Raw genomic sequence first — 23,173 nt, 5'->3', positions numbered from 1 at the left:
CCAAGAGCCCATTCAAGCCCATTTCCAATTTTTCCAAATCAAGGCACCAATCACGAACGTTTAGGCGGGCTTTACACGATGACGATCGCTCTGATTGGGTTTTACGTCTATCGAGAGGCATTTGAGCGACGCCTCTTTGGAAATGGGCTGTAAATGAACCTTCCCCAGAACACCAAGTGTCTGGTGTCAACCAGGCTAGTCTCTTAATTTATGAATGAATACATTGGTTTTAGCTAATAAAATAATTAAACAACTACACAGTGTACCTTTAAGGAATAACATTTATTTATTTAAGATACATTATTCATTCACAAAGAAAATTGTTTGGAGTTTTCCTCATTTTTTAAATTAAGGCATTAAGATCAATTTCCAAAAGATGATTTTTTATAGTCAACTTTAGCATGGGTGTGTTCACTTATTCTAGGCACTGTATGGTTCTTTTCCCTTCCCTTCCCTTCTCTCCTAACCATACATTATTCAATGTAGTTGAATATTAGATTTTCATACAGAGACTCCCTATATGCGGTCTGAAAACAATAAATTGCAGCCAATGTGGCATTAAGCTCTCCGTATAGGGCTGGCGATCTGTTTAGTGAGGCATTATGGGTAAAATGACCCATAAGGATCAGTATGCCCCCTCTGACCACTCATCTTCAGGTAGCACCCTCTTCCGTCTCCATGCATCACTTCCTCTGCAGCGTCATGCATTATGGAGTCAGTGCCACAGCCTTCACTGCCAGATGTGAATCATGAGCATGAATAAATAAAACAACCCCTTTTCTGTGATAGTGCACGTGTTTTTTTGTGCATAACTGTGCTTGTGTTTTCACCGAAGACGGGTGTGCAGCAGTTAAACCGTGTGTGTGTTTGTGTCAGACTGTGAACAGAGCGCTAGTGTTTTTCTCTCAGGTAGTGTGATCTGAATTGAATTATCCGGCATGGCCTCGGGCGAGCACTGTCAATTCTGTTACTGTACGGTTTATGCCTGAAATATGCAAGGAGAGCAAAGAGCAGCGAATCAGGCATGCACACACTCACACATACACAATATGCATCAATTCTACACCGACCTGCTTTGAAAAGCTCAGTGCTGTTGTGATAAGAAGGTGTAATTGTCAGTGTGCATGTAAACACGGGTTTCTGACAGGTCTTTGGAGACTAACAGTTTGATGAGTCCATTGAGGCTAATGGTTTCTGTTCAGATAGACTGTTCTGGATAATTGGCTTCTGCAAGTGAGTGGTTCAGATTACACTGGGATAATGCGATGTTTGCTGCTGAAAGTCACTCGCTCTCTCTTGTTATCCTTCACAAACATTCTTCGTTTGCTCTGTCCTCTTATCTATAGGGTCCTTTAATCCATATAATGAATCCATCCGCTCTGTTATCCTCTCGCTCCCTCTGGGTGTTTGATACTAATTAATGGGCTGGAAATTATAACATGCTTTGACATATATCACTTTGGCACCGTGGCCTAGATCTTCAATGCCTAAAGGGGAATCTCGTATTGAAACGTACTCACACATGATCGCTGTTCATTCTATTTATGGCACTTTCCATGAATAGGACACAAAATAGGTCCAGCACCTCTTAAAGTCCTTTTTTAACTAATTGTAAAAGGTGGAGCTTAACCTCTAGAAAATGTGGATTATCAACATGTCACTTTATTTTCCATGTTTTGCTAATATTTCTATTTTCTTTGAGGTTTGCAGCCCTGATATCACATTTGGAATAAGCCTAAATACAGTTAACCCCCCTTTTTAATATTCAATAATATTCAATTTAAAGGTCCTGTTCTTCGTGATCCCATTGTTTAAACTTTATCTAGTGTGTAATGTTGCTGTTAGAGCATAAATAATACCTGTAAAATTATAAAGCTCAAAGTTCAATGCCAACGAGATATTTTATTTAACAGAAGTCCCCTTTCAAAGCCTACAGCGAACGGCCGGTTCGGACTACATCCTCTACTTCTGCTTTACTGACGTCACTAGAACAGTTTTTAGACTAACCTCCGCACACAGGAATACACAAAAGGGGGCGTGGTCTTGTTGCGCTCCTACAGAGAAGAGGAAGAGTTGTGTTTGTAGAGTGTGTGTCGCCATGTCGTCGAGACGCTGTTATTTTCATCCCGGACTCAGATCACCTTTGTTTGGCCGTGTTCACAATAACACTGAGCGCATGCGTCTCCACGTTACGGTAAGAGCCGTGACCTTTCCGGGCAACGTGCGCTAATCTGCTGTCCAATCACAACACAGGAACCGCTGGCCCAATCAGAACTCGTGACGTATTTCTGAAGGAGGGACTTCATAGAACAAGGAAGTCATCGGCCCGTTTTTAGGACAGTGAAAACAGCGGTATACAGATAAGCACATTTTGTGAAAAATACTGTGTTTTTTACACGCGAAACATGAACATGTTACATTTAGCAGATGCTTTTATCCAAAGCGACTTACATTGCATTTCAAGCTACACATTATCAATTCTTGCTTTCCCTGGGTATCGAACCCATGACCTTGGCGTTGCAAGCGCCATTGCTCTACTGTTTGAGCTACAGGAAGGCTTTTATATGGTTATATATTGTTTTATATGTTATATTGCACCCTGTACACACAATCAAAGCTTCAAAAACACAGGAAAAACGGGACCTTTAATATATATATATAGTGTCTCGGCTCCTTCCTCTACACTGGAATGCTATGTGAATTAGGAAAATATGGCTTGACAGATTACAGTGCCCTCTTCGCTTGTTCATACCTTTGTATTTGAAACTCACGCCTTGATCTATCCACTCGTTCTTTCTTCCTCTTACTCAAGACTGCGCTCCATTCACTTGAGTATGCTTTAAGCATTAAAGAGACGGAAGTCTGACGACAGGAAAAAAAGTTCAGCTTGGATTTTGAGGGCCTAAAAATGACACTTCCTTTCATGTATAATTCTTTTAGTCTTCTTCACACATGCGGTTTCTCTCTTTCTTCTTTCTGATTTAGCCACTGGTCTTATTCCTCAGATGGTAGTGTGTGCTAGTTTCCAGCCCTTGCACCTGCTGGAGAAAAGGACCTCAGTGCTTACAAGGATGGTAAGCATGTTTTTCAATCTGTACTATACACACTACAGTTAAACTACAGTTACCCCAACGTTTTTATTAGAAATGAATACTTCTATTAGCAGCAAAAGTGTCAGTGTGGACATTAATAACGTTACAAAAGATTTCTTCAAATAAATGCTGTTATTTTGTAGTTTTCTATTCATCTGAGAATCCTGAAAAAAAAAAAAGTTTTCACAAAAATATGAAGGAGCACAACTGTTTTCAACACTGAGCACCAAATCAGCATATTAGAAGGAATTGTAAAGGATCATGTGACGCTGAAGACTGGAGTAATGATGCTGAAAATACAGCTTTACCAACACAGAAAATACATTTTGAGATAGAGAACAGTTATTTGAAATTGTACAAATATTTCACAATATTACAGTTTTCACTTTCTAATTTTGATCAAATAAATGAAGCCTTGATGAGCACAAAAAATGTCTTTCACAAACATAAAACATATGATCAACCCCAAACTTGGAACTATAATATAATATAAAACAGTATAAGCAATAGAATGGGGTCACCCATGTGATGACAGATGACAGTATTAGCTTTAGAGCAATATCTCAGCTTGTTTGATATTACTCCTCCACTGTGCACACTTACCTAAAGCTCATTAATGGTTCTCTCCCTCCCTCTTTCTTAGTCTCAAGCAATATTTGGCTCTGTATGGATTAGCGCTGGCTGTCTAATCTGCTCTTAAGTTTCTCTTCTAAAATCTGAGATTGTGGTGTGTGTGTTCTCCAGGCGGATTCGTCTGAGAGTCTGAGGCAGTATGGGCTCTCTCAGCTCTTCAGTCACCCTGTGCTGCTCACCTGCACTCGAGACTGCCCCCTGCTGGCCCCTCCGAAGGCACCCCCAGTTCCTCAGTGGAAACTCATCCGCCCCCGCAAGCAGGCTAACATCACAGATGAACCCAAGGGTAAGACGTGTGTGTTTTATGTGTGTATGTGTTTTAATTTCCTATGTAATTATTATGATAATTGCTTGAGAACTGATGTTTATGCCCTTTAGAACCCCCTGTTCAGAAGCCAGAGCAGTTCATTGAGGTTTCTAGCCCCTTCATCAACTTCAAACTTATGACGTTGGCTGCACATGACATGTAAGCTGTGTGTGTGTGTGTGTGTGTGTGTGTGCGTGGTGCAAACTAAGCTACCAATTACATTAAAGGGAAATACCCAAGGTAACCCGAAAACTAGAGAAAGTCTCTAATGTATTTACTTGCAGAACTGAATAATTTACAAGCTGCACATCCAGGTGTTTAACTTAATAAAGACTTTCTTTATTGCTGGCAAATTGTAGGATGTATTTCCATATATAGTGTCTAAAATTAAATGTAGGTATCATCAGGGGACAACAGCTAGGAACAGTGTGTGTGTGTGTGTGTGTGTGTGTGTGTGTGTGTGTGTGTGTGTGTGTGTGCGTGCATGTTTTTCTATCCCAGTGGGGACTTCAACCTAAATGCATACGGATGATGGGCAGGTTTAGGGTAAGGGAATAGAATATACAGTATAAAAACCATTATGTCTATGGAGAGTCCACTCAAAGATAGTAAACCAGACGTGTGTGTGTGTGTGTGTGTGTGTGTGTGTGTGTGTGTGTGTGTGTGTGTGTGTGTGTGTGTGTGTGTGTGTGTGTGTTTTGAAGCTTAAAGGTTGAAGTTCACCAAAAAATGTAAATAAATTTCATCATCACTCATGTTGTTCCAAACCTGTATGATCTATATTCCTATATAAGACCTATATTCTTTCTTCTGTGGAACATAAAACATAAAAGAGAAATACAGTGGAAGTCAATGGTATCCAAATCTGTTTTTGGTTACTATTTTTTTCTTCCAAACTCTTCATCTGTGGTGCATGGATGAAAAGAAAGTTGAACAGGTTTTGGAATGAAATAGGATGATGACAGAATGTAAATCTTTTTGGTGAACCTAACCCTAACCATTTTTTTTTTATCCCACAAAAAAACAAAACAAAACGACTAATTTCTGACAATAAATACATGTCTGGCAAATGACACACTAAATGCTCTTTTTGTTCCCATTACTGTTTTACAGAGTGATAAAACATTATATCTTGTCCATGACGCTTCACATTATTTGCAAAACATGAGTCACTCAGATTCGAAATAGAGCTAATGACAGCCGACAGAAAATGCCGGACAGTAGTGAGGCTACTACTTAACACTGTATGTTTACACAGGTGCATTTATGTATGTACTGAATGTGTACATTTCTCTATCGGCCCAGTGGTAATAAGTACTTTGCTTTTTCATATCAATCGATTGATAATGCACAATTTCATGACATAACTGAACCAATGACAGAGCTGAGCCCCACCAGCCATGAACAGTGTCTGTATATGAGCTTTATTTGAACTCATTCCCAGTGTCACGTGTGAGTACATTAGTACACTGAGAGCTAAAAGCAGTAATCGGCTGTGTGGGAGAGTCACACAGGGACACTGTGGCTCTCATTGTGCTGCTCTCGAGCACAAGACAATATTCAGTCATACTTCATTCATCTGAATCTCTTTAGAGCACAATAGATGTGTGTTTAACCGCAGAAATTGGTGGTTTTGTTTTACATTTTTCTCATATAAGCACAAAATAGTTATTACATTTATTTTATGTATGTGTCTGTTTTTAGGGAGCAGGGCGGTGTAAAGAGACGTGGGTATAACTCTAATCTCTCCTCCTTTTCTGAATTGGATGATAGTGAAGATGGCCACACTCGGAAAGACATCACCCAGAACAGCCTTAATACACTGGACATCACTGAAACCTCTCAGGTATGCATGCCTTAGGGAAATGGATACGTTGTCTTAAAATCAGGGGATGTGCACTACCACTTAAAAATTTGAGGTCGTAAGATTTTTTTATGTTTTCAAAAGAAGTGTGTTATGCTCACCAAGGCTGCATTAACTTGATCAAAAATACTATAAAGTAGTATAAAACAATAAAAATTTTTTAGCAGCCATTACTCCAGTCTTTAGTGTCTCATGATCCTTCAGAAATCATTCTGATATGCTGATCATTTTAAAGGAGTGGTAGAATGGCATTTTCACAAGATGTAAAATAAATCCGATGTCCCCAGAGTGTGTGTGTGAAGTTTTAGCTCAAAATACCCCACAGATATTTTTATATAGCATGTTAAAGTTTTCACTTTTTGAGGGTTTGCAAAAACGCACCGTTTTGTGCCTGGCCCTTTAAATGCAAATGAGCTGCACAGAGGGCGGGGTTTCAAGAGCTCGTGTGTGTTAGCAGCTGTGATTACCTCACACACACACACACTGAAATTACAGAAACTGTTCTGCCTTTAATGTTAAACCGGAGTCAGACAAAGATGGAGAGACTCAAGAAGAAGTGACGACATGTAGAAGCAACAGGACGTCTCTGAATGGTTAGTTGATGAGTTTATGTTGCTGATGTGGAGTTAACTATCTTCAATTATCATATTCTGTCATGCTAATCTATAAATCGCTCGTATAGGAACTGCTGTGAGATGCACACAGAGGGACTTTCTATTGCATGTGAAAAGATGGATGCTAAAGTTTGAGCTGACTCACAGATGTGCTCGACTACAGCAACTCTTCCTCTTCTCAACATGGACTGTGTGTTCAGGGGGCGGGGCTTATGTGTTCAGGGGGCGTGGCTTATGTAAATTATAGGGTTGGTGATGTCACTAACCCAGGAGGAATGTCGTGTAGTTCCTACCAGCCGTTTGTTGTAGTCCTTTTCTTTAAAAGCAAATATCTTCCTTTGCTTTGAACGTTGTAACTTTGCAGATGTTGTTTATGATCAAACAGCAACATCACACACTAACTACAGTTAGAAAACACAACATTACACACTCACTACAGTTAGAAAACACAACATTACACACTAACTACAGTTAGAAAAGTCAAATCATACTTTACCCCTTTAATACATCCTTGCTGATTAAACGAATAAATGTCTTTCAAATCTTGCTGACCCCAAACTTTTAAACAGTAGTGTGAATGGTGACGGGTCTCTCGGAACAGATTGAGTCGAGGGTTCGACTGCACTCCAGGGGTAGCCCAGCGCTCTGGCAGTGTATTTCAGTGTATGTCATCTGTACACGCAGTGTGCATCCGGATGTTCTGCTCTCTGGCTGCAGTGCGGCTGGTGGCCGGGAGGCCGAGGCTATGACATCCTCTAACGCCTCTCTCTCTCTCTCTCTCTCTCTCTCTCTCCAGCTCCAATGTCACTCTGCCTGTCTCTCTAATCAAGAGCGCCACTGGCAGATCCAGTATTAGAGAGATGGAGAAAGAGAGAGAATGGTAAAGCACACGTGGCTCTTTACATAAAAGGACAGGTCGTGTCCTCGGAATGTATAAAAAGCTGCACAATTAGCCTGTCAGTCACCAGAGTGAACGTCTCACAGGCGGGTCAGCTCAGATCGGACTGAGACCGACAGCTTCCATGTAGTTTGTAAGATAATTGTCCAAGTGTGTGTGTGCCTGTGGGATCTAATAGCATTGCTGTACCCTTACAGGAATAGTTGACCCAAAAATAAAATCATCAATGTCATTTTTTTTTTTACTTACATTATTTACAGTTTTTCTAAATCCACATTTTTCCTGTCCACTCATTTCCATATAATTAAAGTGAATGAAAACTGGGTTTGTCAAATCACAATAAAAACTCAGTGAAAGCATCAACAACAAAAAAGAAGGTCTAAATTTCTGTCATCAAATTTTTTCAATCCTCATGTTGTTCCAAAATGGTATGACTTTCTTTCTTTGGCGGAACACAAAAGACGATATTTTGAAGAACGTTGGGAAACAAACATTGGAGCCCATTGACTTTCATTGTACCGAACACTGAGACATTTCTCAAAATATCTTCTATGTTCCACAGAAGAAGGAAAACATGAGAGTGAGTAAATTATGACATAGTTTACATTTTTGGGTTAACTATCCCTTTAAAGCTACACTACCGTATTTTCTGGACTATAAGTCGCTCTGGACTATAAGTCGCATCAGTCATAAAATGCGTCATGAAGAGGAAAAAAACATATATAAGTCGCACTGGACTATAAGTCGCACTGGACTATAAGTCGCACTGGACTATAAGTCGCATTTATTTAGAAATTGATTTCACAAAATCCAAGACCAAGAACAGACATTTAATCTGGAAAGGCAAGTTATTCAGCTCCACAACAGCACACAGAACAACAGCTGAATAGTGTCCGGTGTGTTAGCGTAACACATTAACAGTTATTCAGCGACACAATAGCATAAAGAACATATCCCTGAGGCTGAATAGGCTAAACTAACATTAGCCAGCGAGTCCAACAAGTTACCGGTCAGCAAGTTCACCGAGCTCCCGATCTCACTCCACACTGAATACATTGAGTTCTTCCTCGGTGTCGCTTCTGAACAACTCCGCTAACTAGAGCGCCCTCTCGCGGCTGTAGACGGTAATGTTTTCTCTTGCTTCATCTCAGTCAGTATGAATTCATTTGGATATATAAGTCGCACCTGACTATAAGTCGCAGGACCAGCCACACTATGAAAAAAAGTGCGACTTATAGCCTTCTAGCGGCTGAAAACTACAACTATATTAGCGGAGGAACATTGTTTTGTGCTTCAGCTCTGCTATATTGCGCACATGAATCTGATGGTGCCCATGGTTACAGGGTATTGCTTTATCAGTGCCAATGACACTAGTAACATCAGAACTCCTCCAATAACGAAAGTCGGATATCTGAATAACATCTCTTATGAGCAGGTAAGCAGCGTATATGCCGCTGACTTGTTGAAAATTGTTTTAAAATAATGTTACAAAAGCAACATTGACATTAGTCACAATGATTGCTATTCATAATCAAATGAGATAAAACTGTGTAAACAATTACATCTTGGCTTGGCTATTTATGGGCAAATAGACCAAAGCAGCGACTGGTTTATAGATTGGCTGTGTTATTATCAACATAATTGTTTTGTGTCAAACAGCAAATGTGATTAAAGGTTCATTTGTTGTGGCTTCAAGCTACTATGACCAGGGCCGGATTAATGCACAGGCCTACCAGCCACGACTCTAGACTAGAAGAGGTCTAGTTTTTGGTTGTATTTGATTTCATTTACTTATTTTTTCAAATAATTAAAATGTACATAGTATACATTTACAGTAGCTATTGGATCATGCCATGAGTAATGAGTGGTGAGGTCACCTGATATGATTTAGACCTATTATTGAGTTTTTGATAATGTTGTAAGCAGAATTATGTATAAACAGGAGCAGTTTTACCACAGTAATGTCTGGAATGCACCCTGAGGTGTTTATATAAACAATCCCTCTTTATATAGCTAGCAACCTCTTCTCTTCTCTTCTCTTCTCTTCTCTTCTCTTCTCTTCTCTTCTCTTCTCTTCTCTTCTCTTCCCTTCTCTTCTCTTCTCTTCCCTTCTCTTCTCTTCCCCTCGGTGAGTCACAGTCCATCTCTGAATCACTGGTGCTCGTTCGTTAGATGTTGCATAGAGAGAGCCCCTAATTGTCCTCCACATTTAAATTGCACAGTCGGACGACTCCTCAGGCTTTAAAAGGCTTTCTAAGTGACACGAGGTTGGGGCTCAATCATGGGAAAAAAGTTTCTGAGGCCTTCAGCTGGATTGTTTCCATGGCACCACACTGTTACTTAAAGGGTAAAAAACAACAACATTTTAGTCCAGGCGTTTTAGGAAAAAAGGGTGAATAAATTGCAACAGAATCAAACTCAACTGATTTTGTATCCTCCATATGTCCTGAGTAAGGAAAAAAAAGCCCAGATGAATCCCATTAGGGGAAAGTTACAAAAAAGAACCAAATATATCCTATTCATTATTTTTCTCACATGAATAGGGTAAAAAATCTAACCTTTAGATATCACCATGAAAATGACTGAGTTGATTACTTGTATCAAGACAAACAAAAAAATTATTACAAGTTCTTTTTAATTGTTTGTTAACATGGACAAACGGTGCATAATCTAATTACAGATGTGCTAATCTGCATAAATGCCACAGCAGATCTACATTGGGTAGAGCAGGAGAAAATGTCTGGTTGAATCTTGTTGACATATAACAGTAAAAGACTAAATTTTAAGGTCTGAATGGAACCCATTTAGGTTACCCATGAGCATAAATGCATAGAGGCAGGAATAAGTGCTTTAAAACAGCCTTTATTCATTATTATTGCAGAGATGGGGTTTGGGGCTGGGTCCGTGGGACTGTTTCTGGGGGAGTCTGAGGGAAGAACAGGAGACAGTTGAGTGGACCTTGAATTAAATCTTGAATCTGTTGTGGTATTTATGCAGATTAGCACATCTGTAATTAGATTATGCACCGTTTGTCCATGTTAACAAACAATTAAAAAAACTTGTAATACATTTGTTTTGTTTTTCATGGTGATATCTAAAGGTAATTTTTTTTAACCCTATTCATGTGAGAAAAATAATGAATATGTGTATGAATAGGATATATATATATATATATATATATATTTTTTTTCCTTACTCAGGACATATTGAGGATACAAAATCAGTTGAGTTTGATTCTGTTGCAATTTGTTCACGGTTGACCCCCATTTTGGCTTAAAACGCCTGGACTATTTGAATAGTTTTACAAAAAGGTGTCTCAATTAGCGGATGAAGGCTGACATGCTAATCAAACCCGTGTCTTCTAATCCTGTCACCATCCAAGTGCCCTTAATGTTTATGGCATTTGCTCTCCTGTGAGCAATTAATTGAAGGAGAAAGCCCTCTCTGGTGCGAGTCCAGATGTCAGATTAGAGGATTTCTCATCGTGTTCTGGTAGCCAAACGGGCTCAGCGCATGCTGACTGGATGAATGTGGACGTTCTCTGTCTCCACTGCTTTCCTCTGCCATGTCTCTCACAGCTCACTATGTACACTTTTTAATCCCCCCATTTTCCCCCAGGTAACAGCAGAGGACAAGAAAAAGGACGACAGCATCGCCAACGGTGAGACGTGTTTCCATGAGCAATGCCACGGCACAGTCCACACTGTCACTCAAACACTTATTGTAAACCGTAAGGTATCATATATGTAAAGAATTATATTTTAAGCTCATATTAGCCGGTTATTTGGCAGTATGTGTTGCATATCTCAGTTAGCAGTTACAATTTTGAAGTTGAAAGCTGATCTTGAGCTAAATATATTTATTCACATAAACCGTGCCATCATTTATAAGCTTTTTTCACTTAGAAGATTGGGAAAGCATTACTCATTTTCAATTGAGTGCTTCTGTAACAATGTGCAATAGAAATGAGAGTGAAGTGAAAGAATGAATTTGAAAAGGCAGACGATAATTCGCCTCACTTATATCCCTCCAGTCATTGTTTAGCCATCAGAGCAGCGAGGCTAATAGCTGCCGTAATGATATGATAGCTGGCTGCCTTCACATTTGCACTTTCTCGTTTATCCCACTCTTCCTCCATCCAACCGTCGTCTTTTCATCAGCACAAACACAGATGCACACACACACACACACACACACACACACATGGCATCATCTCTATCTCTGTGATCATGATCGTGCACTCGCCCCTCATCACGACAGGCCAATTATGTGCTTTCCCAGAGAGCCCAGTGTGTTGCTTAGTAACACCTGTGGATAAGTAAATGGAGTGAATGGCTTTGCCACGGCGTCTATATTCATTATATGGTTTAATACGTCAGAACACCACACTGAGTGTAATGAGTTAAAGCTGCAATATATAACTGTATTTCACTTAATTGTCATAATGAATTGACACCAATGAAAGAGCATTTATAAATTCAATATGGTGCAACTGATTGGTTTAATGAGCTCTACTGATTGGTACCACTGAGATAATCATGGTATCCTCATGAAAAGTCTTTTTTTAAAGACCCCCTGTGGTGAAAATCAAGTTTATATGTCTATGTGGTGTATATGTCTATGGGGTTTATGTGTCTATTGCTGAGTATTTTCTCCTTAAAACTGTTGTGAACCAAAGACAGTCTCAAAAACGTGGTTTGGCAGGCTTTAGCACAGCGGTAACTATGCTGCGAAGCAGGGGAGTCTCCAGAGCCAGGTTATCCCGGTATATTTTTCTATTTATATGGAAAATCGGGTACATTTAGCAATATAGCGGGTGGATCTCGGAACTGGTGTGAGTGAGTGGAGGCGGGGACTAATAATATGCATATTCATGAATCCACGTATACTAAATGAAGCAAGGGTGTAGAGTTACATACATCCAAGAAATTTTCACAGGAAAAAACATTTCAATGTCATTTTAGTGATTTTAAGGGATAACATTATTGACTATAGGATGACTCACATTTACAATGGTGAGTTACTGCTAACTTAACCTAATTTTTCTGTAGCGTAACAGTAGTTCAACTGTTCCCTGCACAGACGTCCCTGTCAGCCTTAGGCCGTGTGTCCACCAAAGCGTGTTTAGCCAGCTGAAAACACCGAGCTATGTGCGCTTGAGAGCGTTTTGGCAGCGCAGTTTTTTTCAGTTGAGACGCTTCGTTACTATGATACAGAATATCCGTTGGTCGGTGTGGTATTAGTCCCGCCCCTCCTCCACTGTGAGTGGACGGTTGGGTAAAAAGTGACCGTGATGAGCGTGGCGTTTTACCCAAAGTTGAACATTCTTCAACTCTCGGCATCCTGTAAAATGCCGAACGCTAAGCGCTTCAGCGTGAAAAAGACGCTCAGCACCTCGTTACGCTCATGCCGTTTAAAAAACGCGGAGCTCCCATTGAAAACAACTGAAAAAACACTTTGGTGGACACACGGCCTTAGGGTGCTGCCTCATTTAGGGCCCTTTCACACCTACAGAACCTTGTTTGGTCCGGATTTTCTGACTTTTCAGTTTGATCCGAACCAAAATGACAGCTGTGAAACCTCCCCCGGTCTACGGTCCGGACCAAACAGACGAAATTTGGTCTGATGAAAAGAGGTAGTCTCGGTCCGGATCAAACTGAACAAAGGTTTGGGTCGTTATAGTGTGAAAGCATTTTCTGTAAGGTTCGGACTTTCAGACCATTTATTTTTATTAGACAAGGTTTTGGAAATATGGTCTGACGACATAAGAAGTCAACTGGAAAAACGCTTGCAGTCTTCTCCTCCTTTCCTGCCGGCGACGATCAAATGTTCGCACGATGAGGACGTTCATTTGGCGAATTTGAACTAGCCTCGCGTATAGTTGGTGCTGTAGGTAGTAATACCATAACAATAACTATATAGTTTCAACGATATGAGCCTGTTCATTCATTGTTGTCAGTTACCCGCAGATTTGACAACACGCTGACGTCAGGGACACGTCCGTTTACAAACCAATAAATGTCGAGATATAGCCCACATACAGTAGATGATGACGACAGGAGGACGCAAGCATGTCATGTAAAGATATTTAGTGCGCTCGCATAATTGCAGTGTGAAACCAAAGCAAAACTTACTGAATGTATAAAATGTTTTAAAACATGAACTTTGGTTCGGACCTTGGTGCAGACTTTCAGGTGTATAAGCGCCCCTAGTTTGGGTTGAATCGCACTAGAGTTCGTTGTCCCCTGTGGTGCGGTTGGTTTGGGCCGGTGTGAATGCAGCAATCGCACTTGGGTGCGCACCAAAAGCGGACCAAACAAGCGAGGTGGTCTCGGTACGCTTTCAAACGAACTCTGGAGCGGTTCGTTTGTGGTGAGAACGTGATCCGACCTTGAACAGATCCAACTACCAAAAAACTGTGCATTTTTGGACTAAACCAGCTGCCGTAGTCAGCGGCGCTGTGCATTATGTCACTGTTTAGCAACATTAATGCACGTCTCCTCCTGAAGTGACTTGCATTAAAACATTATTTTCAAGCCGCATCCTCGCTTCATTCTCAAATGTTATTGTTTGCCGAAAGTGCTGTAGAACTATATAATAAACTATGACCAGCACACGCAGTCGTCTCTCCATAGTAAGAAGCGGTGCGTTGTCTGCCGGATTTTCCTCCTCTGTTTACTTCCAAGAGTTGGAATTTCCCGCACGTTAATTCTGACCAATCGAAGTGCAGTTATGGAAATACGTTCAAGACCCATCTGGCCAACGAGTGATGTGGAGGTTGTCACGTGACTGCATTTTGTACGTTTTATCAACTGATTCGGACCAGAGCAATCAGTGTGGTGTGAAAAAGAAACCATTACGCCACAAAGTATTGATCCGAACAAATGAACTGAACTACAGATGTGAAAGCTCCCTAAGAGTAGTTGCTCGATTGTTGTTTAACATCCTTTCTGTCATCATGAAATGGAAATTCACCCTATCTATTTTCTAAGTGACTGTAATTTATCTTTTTGTAAACGATTCCTCCATGTTTCCAATTCTTTTTTTTTCTTTTTAACCTTGTCATTTTTAATCGAACGGTCATGACTTTAACTTATCTCTGGTGACTTCAAAATATCAGCAAAAACCTTACTTAAAATCATTGGTAAGCTGTACTAAACTCACATTCAGATCTGCCTCTATCCAATCATCAACCGGATAACAACAAAATAGCTTGTATTGTATGGATGTAGTAGCCATGCTAACATAGTACCTCTCTATATTCATTCAGAGAATCTCATTTCAAACATCTGTGCAGGAAATTACAAATCACTTCAGGCTTTTGCTATTGCATATCATGTGTAATTCAGCATTGAAAAAGGCAAGGTCATGTGTTTGTGTATTCCTGCCAGCAGTTCATTGCTGTAATAGTCTGTTGTATAACATATTTTTTTCAATCTCCAAGATACGGAAGTAGTAGAGTCGACTCCAGGCCCTGACAAAGAGGCGGATGTGAAAGATAAGGCGAGGGTGCAGACAGCCAAGGGATCCAGTGCTGCACTGCTTCAGTCCCAGAATGCACTAGCGTCAGACAAACCCCTGCTGCGGGAGACCTGGCTGGACCTGCACAACTTCACCAAATGCTTCCAGTAAGCGTCTATCATCTTCAGAAAAAGCCTAAGCCATATTATGCTAATCCCTTGCTTTATTCTGTCACATTAACTCATCATGTTCTTAAGTTCCTATTAAGCTGCAGGCTGAAATATGCTAATAATAATAATGTTTTGTAGGACGTTGCTGATTTTCCACAAGCCGAACAAATATGATCATCAATGCAGGACATCACACTTTAAGGTAGGGTTTTGAAGGAAAATACTATATTAAGTGTGCCTGAATATTAATATTTTCACAAAAAATAATAATATTGTGAAGTAGTATTACAATTCAAAGTAACCTAATTTGTTTTTTTTTAATATATCTATAAATTTATTCCTGTAATGATTCCTAGTCTTCAGTGTCACATGATCCTTCATAAATCATTCTAATATGCTAATTTGGTGCTCAAGACACATTTCTTATTATATATTATCATCAATGTTGAAACAGTGCCGCTTAATATTTTTGAGGAAACCGTGAGATTTTTAAATTTTTTTCAGGATTCTTCAATAAATACAAAGTTCAAGAGAACGTTAGAAATAGAAATCTTTTGTAATTATAAACGTCTTTACTGTCTCTTTTGACTGTTATATGGATATGTAAATCTCTTGAGGATTGATGGAGTCGGTGACATATACATAACCTTGTACCGCGGGCAAGATTTTAGGTTTATCATACTTAGTATTTGCTTTCTTTGTTCAGTGTACTGGTTAAAAAAGTGCCACTTTAAACAAGCATTTTATTTTAAAGAAAAATCTAAATCTATTTCTCTTGTTAAATTCAAAATTTTCCAATAGCAATGAGTACGTATCTATGGTAACTGGAATTAGCTTGCCCCTACAGGTGGGCTGTATGCATTATCATAAAAACACCTAATACAAGATTGAACTAAACCTGTTGTTGTGGCATTTGTAATGGAGCTCGGTATAATTCTGGTATCTGTGGTGGGAGGGATGTGTTGTGTTCGGAAAGAACATGAAAGTGACTCAATTCTCTTTTAGAACTCCGTCTCCTCTCGACTGTCTGCTGCCGCATTGTCCAACGCTGTGTCCTCCACCCACTCTGTGGCCGCTCCTGCTAGACAACCCGATGCGACTGGAATTGCTTACACAAAGGTACACACACACACACACACACACACACACACACACACACACACACACACACACACACACACACACACACACACACACACACACACACACACACACACACACACACACCTTACACTGCCCCTATCCCTAAACCTGCCCATCACACACACACACACACACACACACACACACACACACCTTACACTGCCCCTATCCATAAACCTGCCCATCACACACACACACACACACACACACACACACACACACACACACACACACCTTACACTGCCCCTATCCCTAAACCTGCCCATCACTCACACACACACACGCACGCACGCACACACACACACACACGCCTTACACTGCCCCTATCCATAAACCTGCCAATCACACACACACACACACACACACACACACACACACACACACACGCCTTACACTGCCCCTATCCCTAAACCTGCCCATCACACACACACACACACACAACACACACACACACACACACACACACACACACACACACACACACACACACACACACACGCCTTACACTGCCCCTATCCATAAACCTGCCCATCACACACACACACACACACACACACACACACACACACACACACACACGCCTTACACTGCCCCTATCCATAAACCTGCCCATCACACACACACACACACACACACACACGCCTTACACTGCCCCTATCCATAAACCTGCCCATCACACACACACACACACACACACACACACACACACACTGCCCCATCCCTAAACCTGCCCATCACAGGAAACATTCTGCATTTTTACATTTTTAATAAAACAGTTTTTTATGTTTTTTAAGTTATTTGAATTACGAGGACTCATGAAATGTCCTCATAAACCACGTTTAAGTTGTAATACCAGTGTAATACGCATGTCATTATACACATGTGTCCTCATAAATCACATTTAAACACACACACACACACTGTTGTGCTGTAGTACTCGTGAGCTGGACTTTTTTTAGAGCCTTATCCCATGAGAACATGTGGTTTGATTTAATATTTGGTAATTACTGTGAGTGTGAATTTATGTAATGGTGTGTGTGTGTTTGTGTGTGTGTATTCTATTGTCTCCTGAGATAAGTACAATGCTGAAACACAATAATATGTGCTGATGCTGACCCATTCTGCCCGTTGTTTCCCCTTGTCTCAGTCCGCAGATGGAAGAGGTTCTCACTTCCTGTTTGTTGATAACCTGTTACCCACAGAAATCGTCATTGGGTTCTCAGCTTTAGTGCACTGGGGAGAGAGTGTGGAAGAGAGTAAGGACACATACTGGACACACTCAGTTTGTCTTTTCACAACAACAAGGATCCAATCTAATGTGTGTGTGTGTGTGTGTCTATTGTGTTCTCAGAAAAGGAGTCATCAACCAGGCCTGGTTCTTTAACAGCGAAGCCTTTCTCGTGGAAGAGCATTGTCTCTCAACTCCCCGTGGTGCAGATCCAAACCACCGCTAGTAAAGCTGTCTTACTCTCGCTTCCTCCTGGGTAACTATATCACCACCACTGCTGAATTTTCCAAATAGAAACTTCAAAAGAACAGCATTTATTTGAAATGGAAACATTATAAATAACAGTATAAATAATTGTAACGTTATACATTTCATTACTGTCACTTTTGATCAAATTAATGCCTTCTTACTGAATAAAAGTATTACATTCTTTAAAAAAAAAATCATAATGATCCCAAACTTTTGAACAGTAGTGTAAGTCTACTCCAAAAGACAAAATGTCCCCAAAAGATTAGCAATACCACAAATCTTTGACCTTCTGGGGAAATTTAAAATGTTTTTTGAAAATAGAGGTTTAGGTGCAGGGTTTTTATTTATACAGTTTGTACAGTATCAAAATCATTATATCTATGGAAAGTCCCCATAAAACATGGAACCCAACATCAATATATATATATATACTATGTGTATAAATGTGTTGGAAGTGTTTTCAGTAGTGGTCCAAGCTGTGATATCAGTTCTGTAATAGCGGAGAACAGAGAGAGAGATAAGAAGATGCAGAGCGAGAGAGAGATTTGACCCAGTCTGCTATTTCTAGCAGCATAGTGGCCTAAAAGCTGAGAGCCTACATTCAGAGGTCACGCTGCCACTGTAGGCACATCTGATTTTTGACGTTCATGCATTCAGGAAAAATAAGATATTTAAGATTAATAAGATTTTATGAAAAGCCTTTCTGTACTTCTCATATACTGATTTTCTCTCTTTATTTCATTCTCTGTCTTGTTCTATTGCCACTTAATACTGTTCTGTGATGAGAAATCCTGATTTCCTCAGATTTTCATCTGCAAATTATGTAAAGCTAATAGGTTAATGTAGAGCCGGCCCGATTCTGTGGAGGTTTATGAGGGTGCATAAAAAGGCGTAAGAGCAACTTCAGTTGAAATTGTAATAATAGCGTTTATTTTGCTGACTGCAATCTGCTGTACATGCACAACATCCCTGTATCATCACTTGTATAGTTCATGATCTTGCAAATCAGTCTTCTATTTCAAACGATGTGAATTAGGAGTTTCTGCCAAATCTAAACCTGAAAAAAGGAGACTTCTTTTCTAGCTCATTTTGAGTGAACCAAATATGCTTTATTCTTAAGGCCCATACACACCAAGGACGATAACTATAAAGATATAGTTCTAAAAATCGTTCTCAATATTAAAGAATAGCAGAGTTCACACCACAGCTAATCGTTAATGGCACAGAGAAACAATATCATTGGAATCACTGTCAGAACGATTTTATCCAGCTGATGAAGGATAAAACATTGACAGCCAATCAGAATCCATCCTGATGTAATGAGCTTGAGCATTTAAAGTAACGGACAAGCACGTGCTTAGAATAAACAGAATGATATTGTCCACTGGTATGGACACTAATATAGTTATCTTTATAGCTATCATTCTTGGTGTGAACAGGCCTTTACTCATATGATTTAGTTTAGTTTAGTTTAGTTTAGTTTAGTAGTGTGTTTTGAACATGTATATATACAGACATGCATACATATACAAAATTAAAATAGCAGCTAAATAAGGTCATGTACTTCTCAGCACAATTTTCCAAAATTATTGTAAGTAATTCAAATTAGAAATTCCCATGTTCAAGTAGGAAGAAGTTCATAACAAACTTTTCAAGTCTATTTTTATCCTTTAGTTAAATACACACATATTTACATACACCGTATATCTACCTACAGTTCACATAAACCCATGCATTCACATAAATACAGATGCATGCATACAAGCATACACACACATTCACATTTTTTTTCCCCCTTTTCTTTTCTTCCTTCATTTCCCTCTATCTATCAACTGATGATCACATGCTAGATATATGGTTCCTTTTGCATCAGCAATAGTGCTCCTGGCGATAAGTGTGAAGAAGGGATGACTACAAAAATATTTTTTTTTGGAAATCAAAATATTCAACAAACTAGATCCAGGGGTTCAACTTTCAAACAACTTGAATTTTACAATGTAGCACTAAAGAGCAATGACAGAATTTCTCCTTCTAAACATGTTTCTTCTCACTAGGCGTCACGTTCTTCATTTGCACACAAGCGCTTCGTTTGCCATCCACCTACATCTCTGCAGCACGTCTCCTTTTGTGTTTGGTGATGAGGAGACTGTCATGCCACACCTGGACAAGGCAAGCCCACATTAACACACACACAAATACACTCTGAGGTTGCACTGACTGACTAGCCTATTAGTTGATTAGTTCTGACACATCAGTGCCACCTGTTCTCTATACGTACCGCAGTGACTGTCTTTGGCTTTATATAATAACCTGTAACCGTGTGCAAAAAAAATAGTCAGTTCTTATGCCTCCGGTTTCTTTTTTGCCTTTGTCTAGGAGAGCCTGAGGTTCTGTGAGCAGGCGGTAGTGATCATGAGAGCTCTGGGTCGAGTGATCAGCTGCTTTTCAGATCCAGAGGAACTTCCATCGACCACTAAAGAGCTTGAGAAGACCCATGGTGTAGGCATACAGCAACAAAGGGTGGGTTATATATATATATATATAGCGGCTGTGCTATGGGGCGGCTCCCTGAGACCATGCACACTACTATACAAAACTATTTTGTATTTCCCTATGTATTTTAACAGCCATGAAATACTTCAACTGACATAGCACGTATTTTATTAATTAAAATAATGACTGTGTTTCAGAATCTGAGCTCTTTATGACTCACAGCAATGTTCACGCCACTGCAGCCGTTAACATGTCATTGCTAATCTTTTGTATTTATAGTTTAATTCAAAATGCATTTCCTCCACATCTTTTATTCCTCTTTAATTAAACTCATTTTTACAATTAAAGCTAAGTTTTCTTATGCTTTGCTTTGAGTTTTCTGGTTTGTTTCACTAAACAAATGAGTGCATTGCTCTGTACTTCAGACAGTAACGATAGAACTTTAAAATAACTTAAAGCAATATTTAAGTTAATCTTGATCGTTATACCTTTGTGAGTTCTGTCTATAGAAAAAAACCCGAACCGGATTGGTGCTTGCCACACGGAGCCGCTACCGCTAATGCCCAGAGCTCACTCAGCTAACGGCAGTGATGGGGCATATTCATAAAGTGTTTCTGTGCCTCTTAACAGACACAACATGCAATTAAAATGTCTGTCCAACATGAACAGGGTCCTTACATGACAACAAGATGCGTTTAGCAACTTAGCCATTGTTTAAATTCACCTAAATAGTGTTTTAGAGACGGCTAGCTGTAGTCTCGCGCTGAAGTCCCGTGGGAACTCCCGTTGTAGCCGGAAAAGGTATTGTTGACTGAAGAGTGTGAGGCTAGTTCTTCGTCTGTATACTCGGGTTCGAATAAATAAGGACGACCATCAAACTTAAAGCCTCTTCCATGTGTTTAAAATCTTCTATATTCTCCATAGTTACGTTACGAACCATTTCTTCTTCATTTGTGAGCAACTCCGATCATCACTCTTCACACACACGACGCTCCTCCACCTGCACACACTTCTATTCACCTTTTCCTGGCTTTAATGTAAAAGTGGCAAATGTGATTAATGACTCTGGTTACATTTGCAGACACACAGGTCAGAAGATTGTATATTGCTTTTATATGTATATATATTTTAATGTATATTGTTTCTGTCTTGTCCAGGTGTTCAGCGAGGCTGTGTATCATATGTTCTGCTCTGCTCTCGGCCGGAAACTGACCTCTGAGGAGCTGTTTGCTGTACAGACTCTGACCGGAGACCCATCGCCACATGGCAGCAACGATAAAGCCACGGATGCACGCTCAGGTGAGTCTTTGAAATGTGGAGCTAACAGATAGTCCAGGCGTTTTAGGAAAAAAGGGTGAACAAATTGCAACAGAATCAAATTCAACTGATTTTGTATCCTCCATATGTCCTGAGTAAGGGAAAAAAAGCCCGAAGAATCCCGTTAGGGGAAAGACCCAAATATATCATATTCATTCGCCTATTCATTATTTTTCTCACATGAATAGGGTAAAAAAATCTAACCTTTAGATATCACCATGAAAATGACTGAGTTGATTACTTATATCAAGACAAACAAAAAATGTATTACAAGTTTTTTAAAAATTGTTTGTTAACATGGACAAACGGTGCATAATCTAATTACAGATGTGTTAATTTGCATAAATACCACAGCAGATCTAAACATTGGGTAGAGCGTTTTTAAAACATTCAGAGATTCAGTCAGTCATTAATTCAAGGTCCACTCAACTGTCTCCTGTTCTTCCCTCAGACTCCCCCAGAAACAGTCCCACGGACCCAGCCCCAAACCCCATCTCTGCAATAATAATGAATAAAGGCTGTTTTAAAGCACTTCTTCCTGCCTCTATGTATTTATGCTCATGGGTAACCTAAATGGGTTCCATTCAGACCTTAACATTTAGTCTTTTACTGTTATATGTCAACAAGATTCAACCAGACATTTTCTCCTGCTGTACCCTATGTAGATCTGCTGTGGCATTTATGCAGATTAGCACATCTGTAATTAGATTATGCACCGTTTGTCCATGTTAACAAACAATTAAAAAAACTTGTAATACATTTTTTGTTTGTCTTGATATAAGTAATCAACTAATTTTCATGGGCATATCTAAAGGTTAAATTTTTTACCCTATTCATGTGAGAAAAATAATGAATAGCCGTATGAATAGAATATATTTGGGTCTTTTTCTGAACTTTCCCCTAATGGGATTCTTCGGGGCTTTTTTTCCTTACTCAGGACATATTGAGGATACAACATCAGTTGAGTTTGATTCTGTTGCAATTTGTTCACGGTTGACCCCCATTTTGGCTTAAAACGCCTGGACTAAGAGTCTCTCTTTGGGTTTGATCATGACTTTATGTACACATGTGTCTTCTCCCTGTAATAGACGACACTCCAGAGCGCTGGAACGGCAAGCAGGCCACAGACAAGGAAACGCAGGCAGCCACTGTCCTGCAGGCAAGTTGGAAGCGATACCTTGTCAGAGAGATCCTCACTGCAGCGAGACCAGGTAAAGTCCAGCTGCACCTGAAATGGATCTAATGATACCTAGTATAAAAAGAAGAGAAGAGACTGTGGATTCAGGAATTTATGCCAATTGTCTTTGCGATCTGATTCGTACCCATTCTCTTGTGGTCAGTTATGTCTGACATCTGTTCTGTGGGTTTTTATGTTTGTGAGAGAGAGAGCTGCAAGGCCCTGGAGCTCATACTTATCAATGAAGCTGCCAGTCATTCTAAGCTAGTATGACAGAAGAGAGAATAACACACCTCTCCATCTCTCTCTCCATCTGGCTCCATACCTCCAAGCATCACTCCATTCCCAGCCTGACAGCATGAGTGACAGGGAGGGTGGCCGAGAGAAAGTGAGAAAGAAAGATGCAGCAGGAAAGGATGAAGGGAAAGTGAGAGGATGAATAAAAAGGATAAAGGATGTAGCAGAATCCGACTGAGCAAGATCATGTCAATTTATATTTCAAGTAGCATCGGGAAGCTCACCCAACT

General features: G+C 39.9%; 1 protein-coding gene across 3 annotated transcripts in view; it reads left to right on the top strand.

The window, feature by feature from the left end:
- Positions 1 to 23,173, top strand: part of adgb (androglobin) — a 55,445-nt gene that overhangs the window by 15,510 nt on the left and 16,762 nt on the right. For 2 of the 3 annotated variants that reach the window (XM_079583893.1, XM_079583892.1), the window contains exons 9-22: positions 2,986 to 3,074; positions 3,837 to 4,011; positions 4,104 to 4,191; positions 5,737 to 5,878; positions 11,027 to 11,069; positions 14,853 to 15,036; positions 15,178 to 15,241; positions 16,045 to 16,158; positions 17,330 to 17,438; positions 17,534 to 17,666; positions 19,714 to 19,828; positions 20,036 to 20,179; positions 21,310 to 21,451; positions 22,558 to 22,680. In XM_079583893.1, coding sequence (XP_079440019.1) covers positions 2,986 to 3,074; positions 3,837 to 4,011; positions 4,104 to 4,191; positions 5,737 to 5,878; positions 11,027 to 11,069; positions 14,853 to 15,036; positions 15,178 to 15,241; positions 16,045 to 16,158; positions 17,330 to 17,438; positions 17,534 to 17,666; positions 19,714 to 19,828; positions 20,036 to 20,179; positions 21,310 to 21,451; positions 22,558 to 22,680 — 1,665 coding nt within the window. The remainder of the gene's footprint in view (positions 1 to 2,985; positions 3,075 to 3,836; positions 4,012 to 4,103; positions 4,192 to 5,736; positions 5,879 to 11,026; positions 11,070 to 14,852; positions 15,037 to 15,177; positions 15,242 to 16,044; positions 16,159 to 17,329; positions 17,439 to 17,533; positions 17,667 to 19,713; positions 19,829 to 20,035; positions 20,180 to 21,309; positions 21,452 to 22,557; positions 22,681 to 23,173) is intronic. The other variant, XM_079583894.1, reaches the window with a different exon arrangement.

The sequence above is a fragment of the Phoxinus phoxinus genome, assembly GCF_949152265.1.
Source record: "Phoxinus phoxinus genome assembly, chromosome: 16".
Taxonomy (NCBI): Eukaryota; Metazoa; Chordata; class Actinopteri; order Cypriniformes; family Leuciscidae; genus Phoxinus; species Phoxinus phoxinus.
This window is presented reverse-complemented; position numbering and strand designations above follow the sequence as displayed.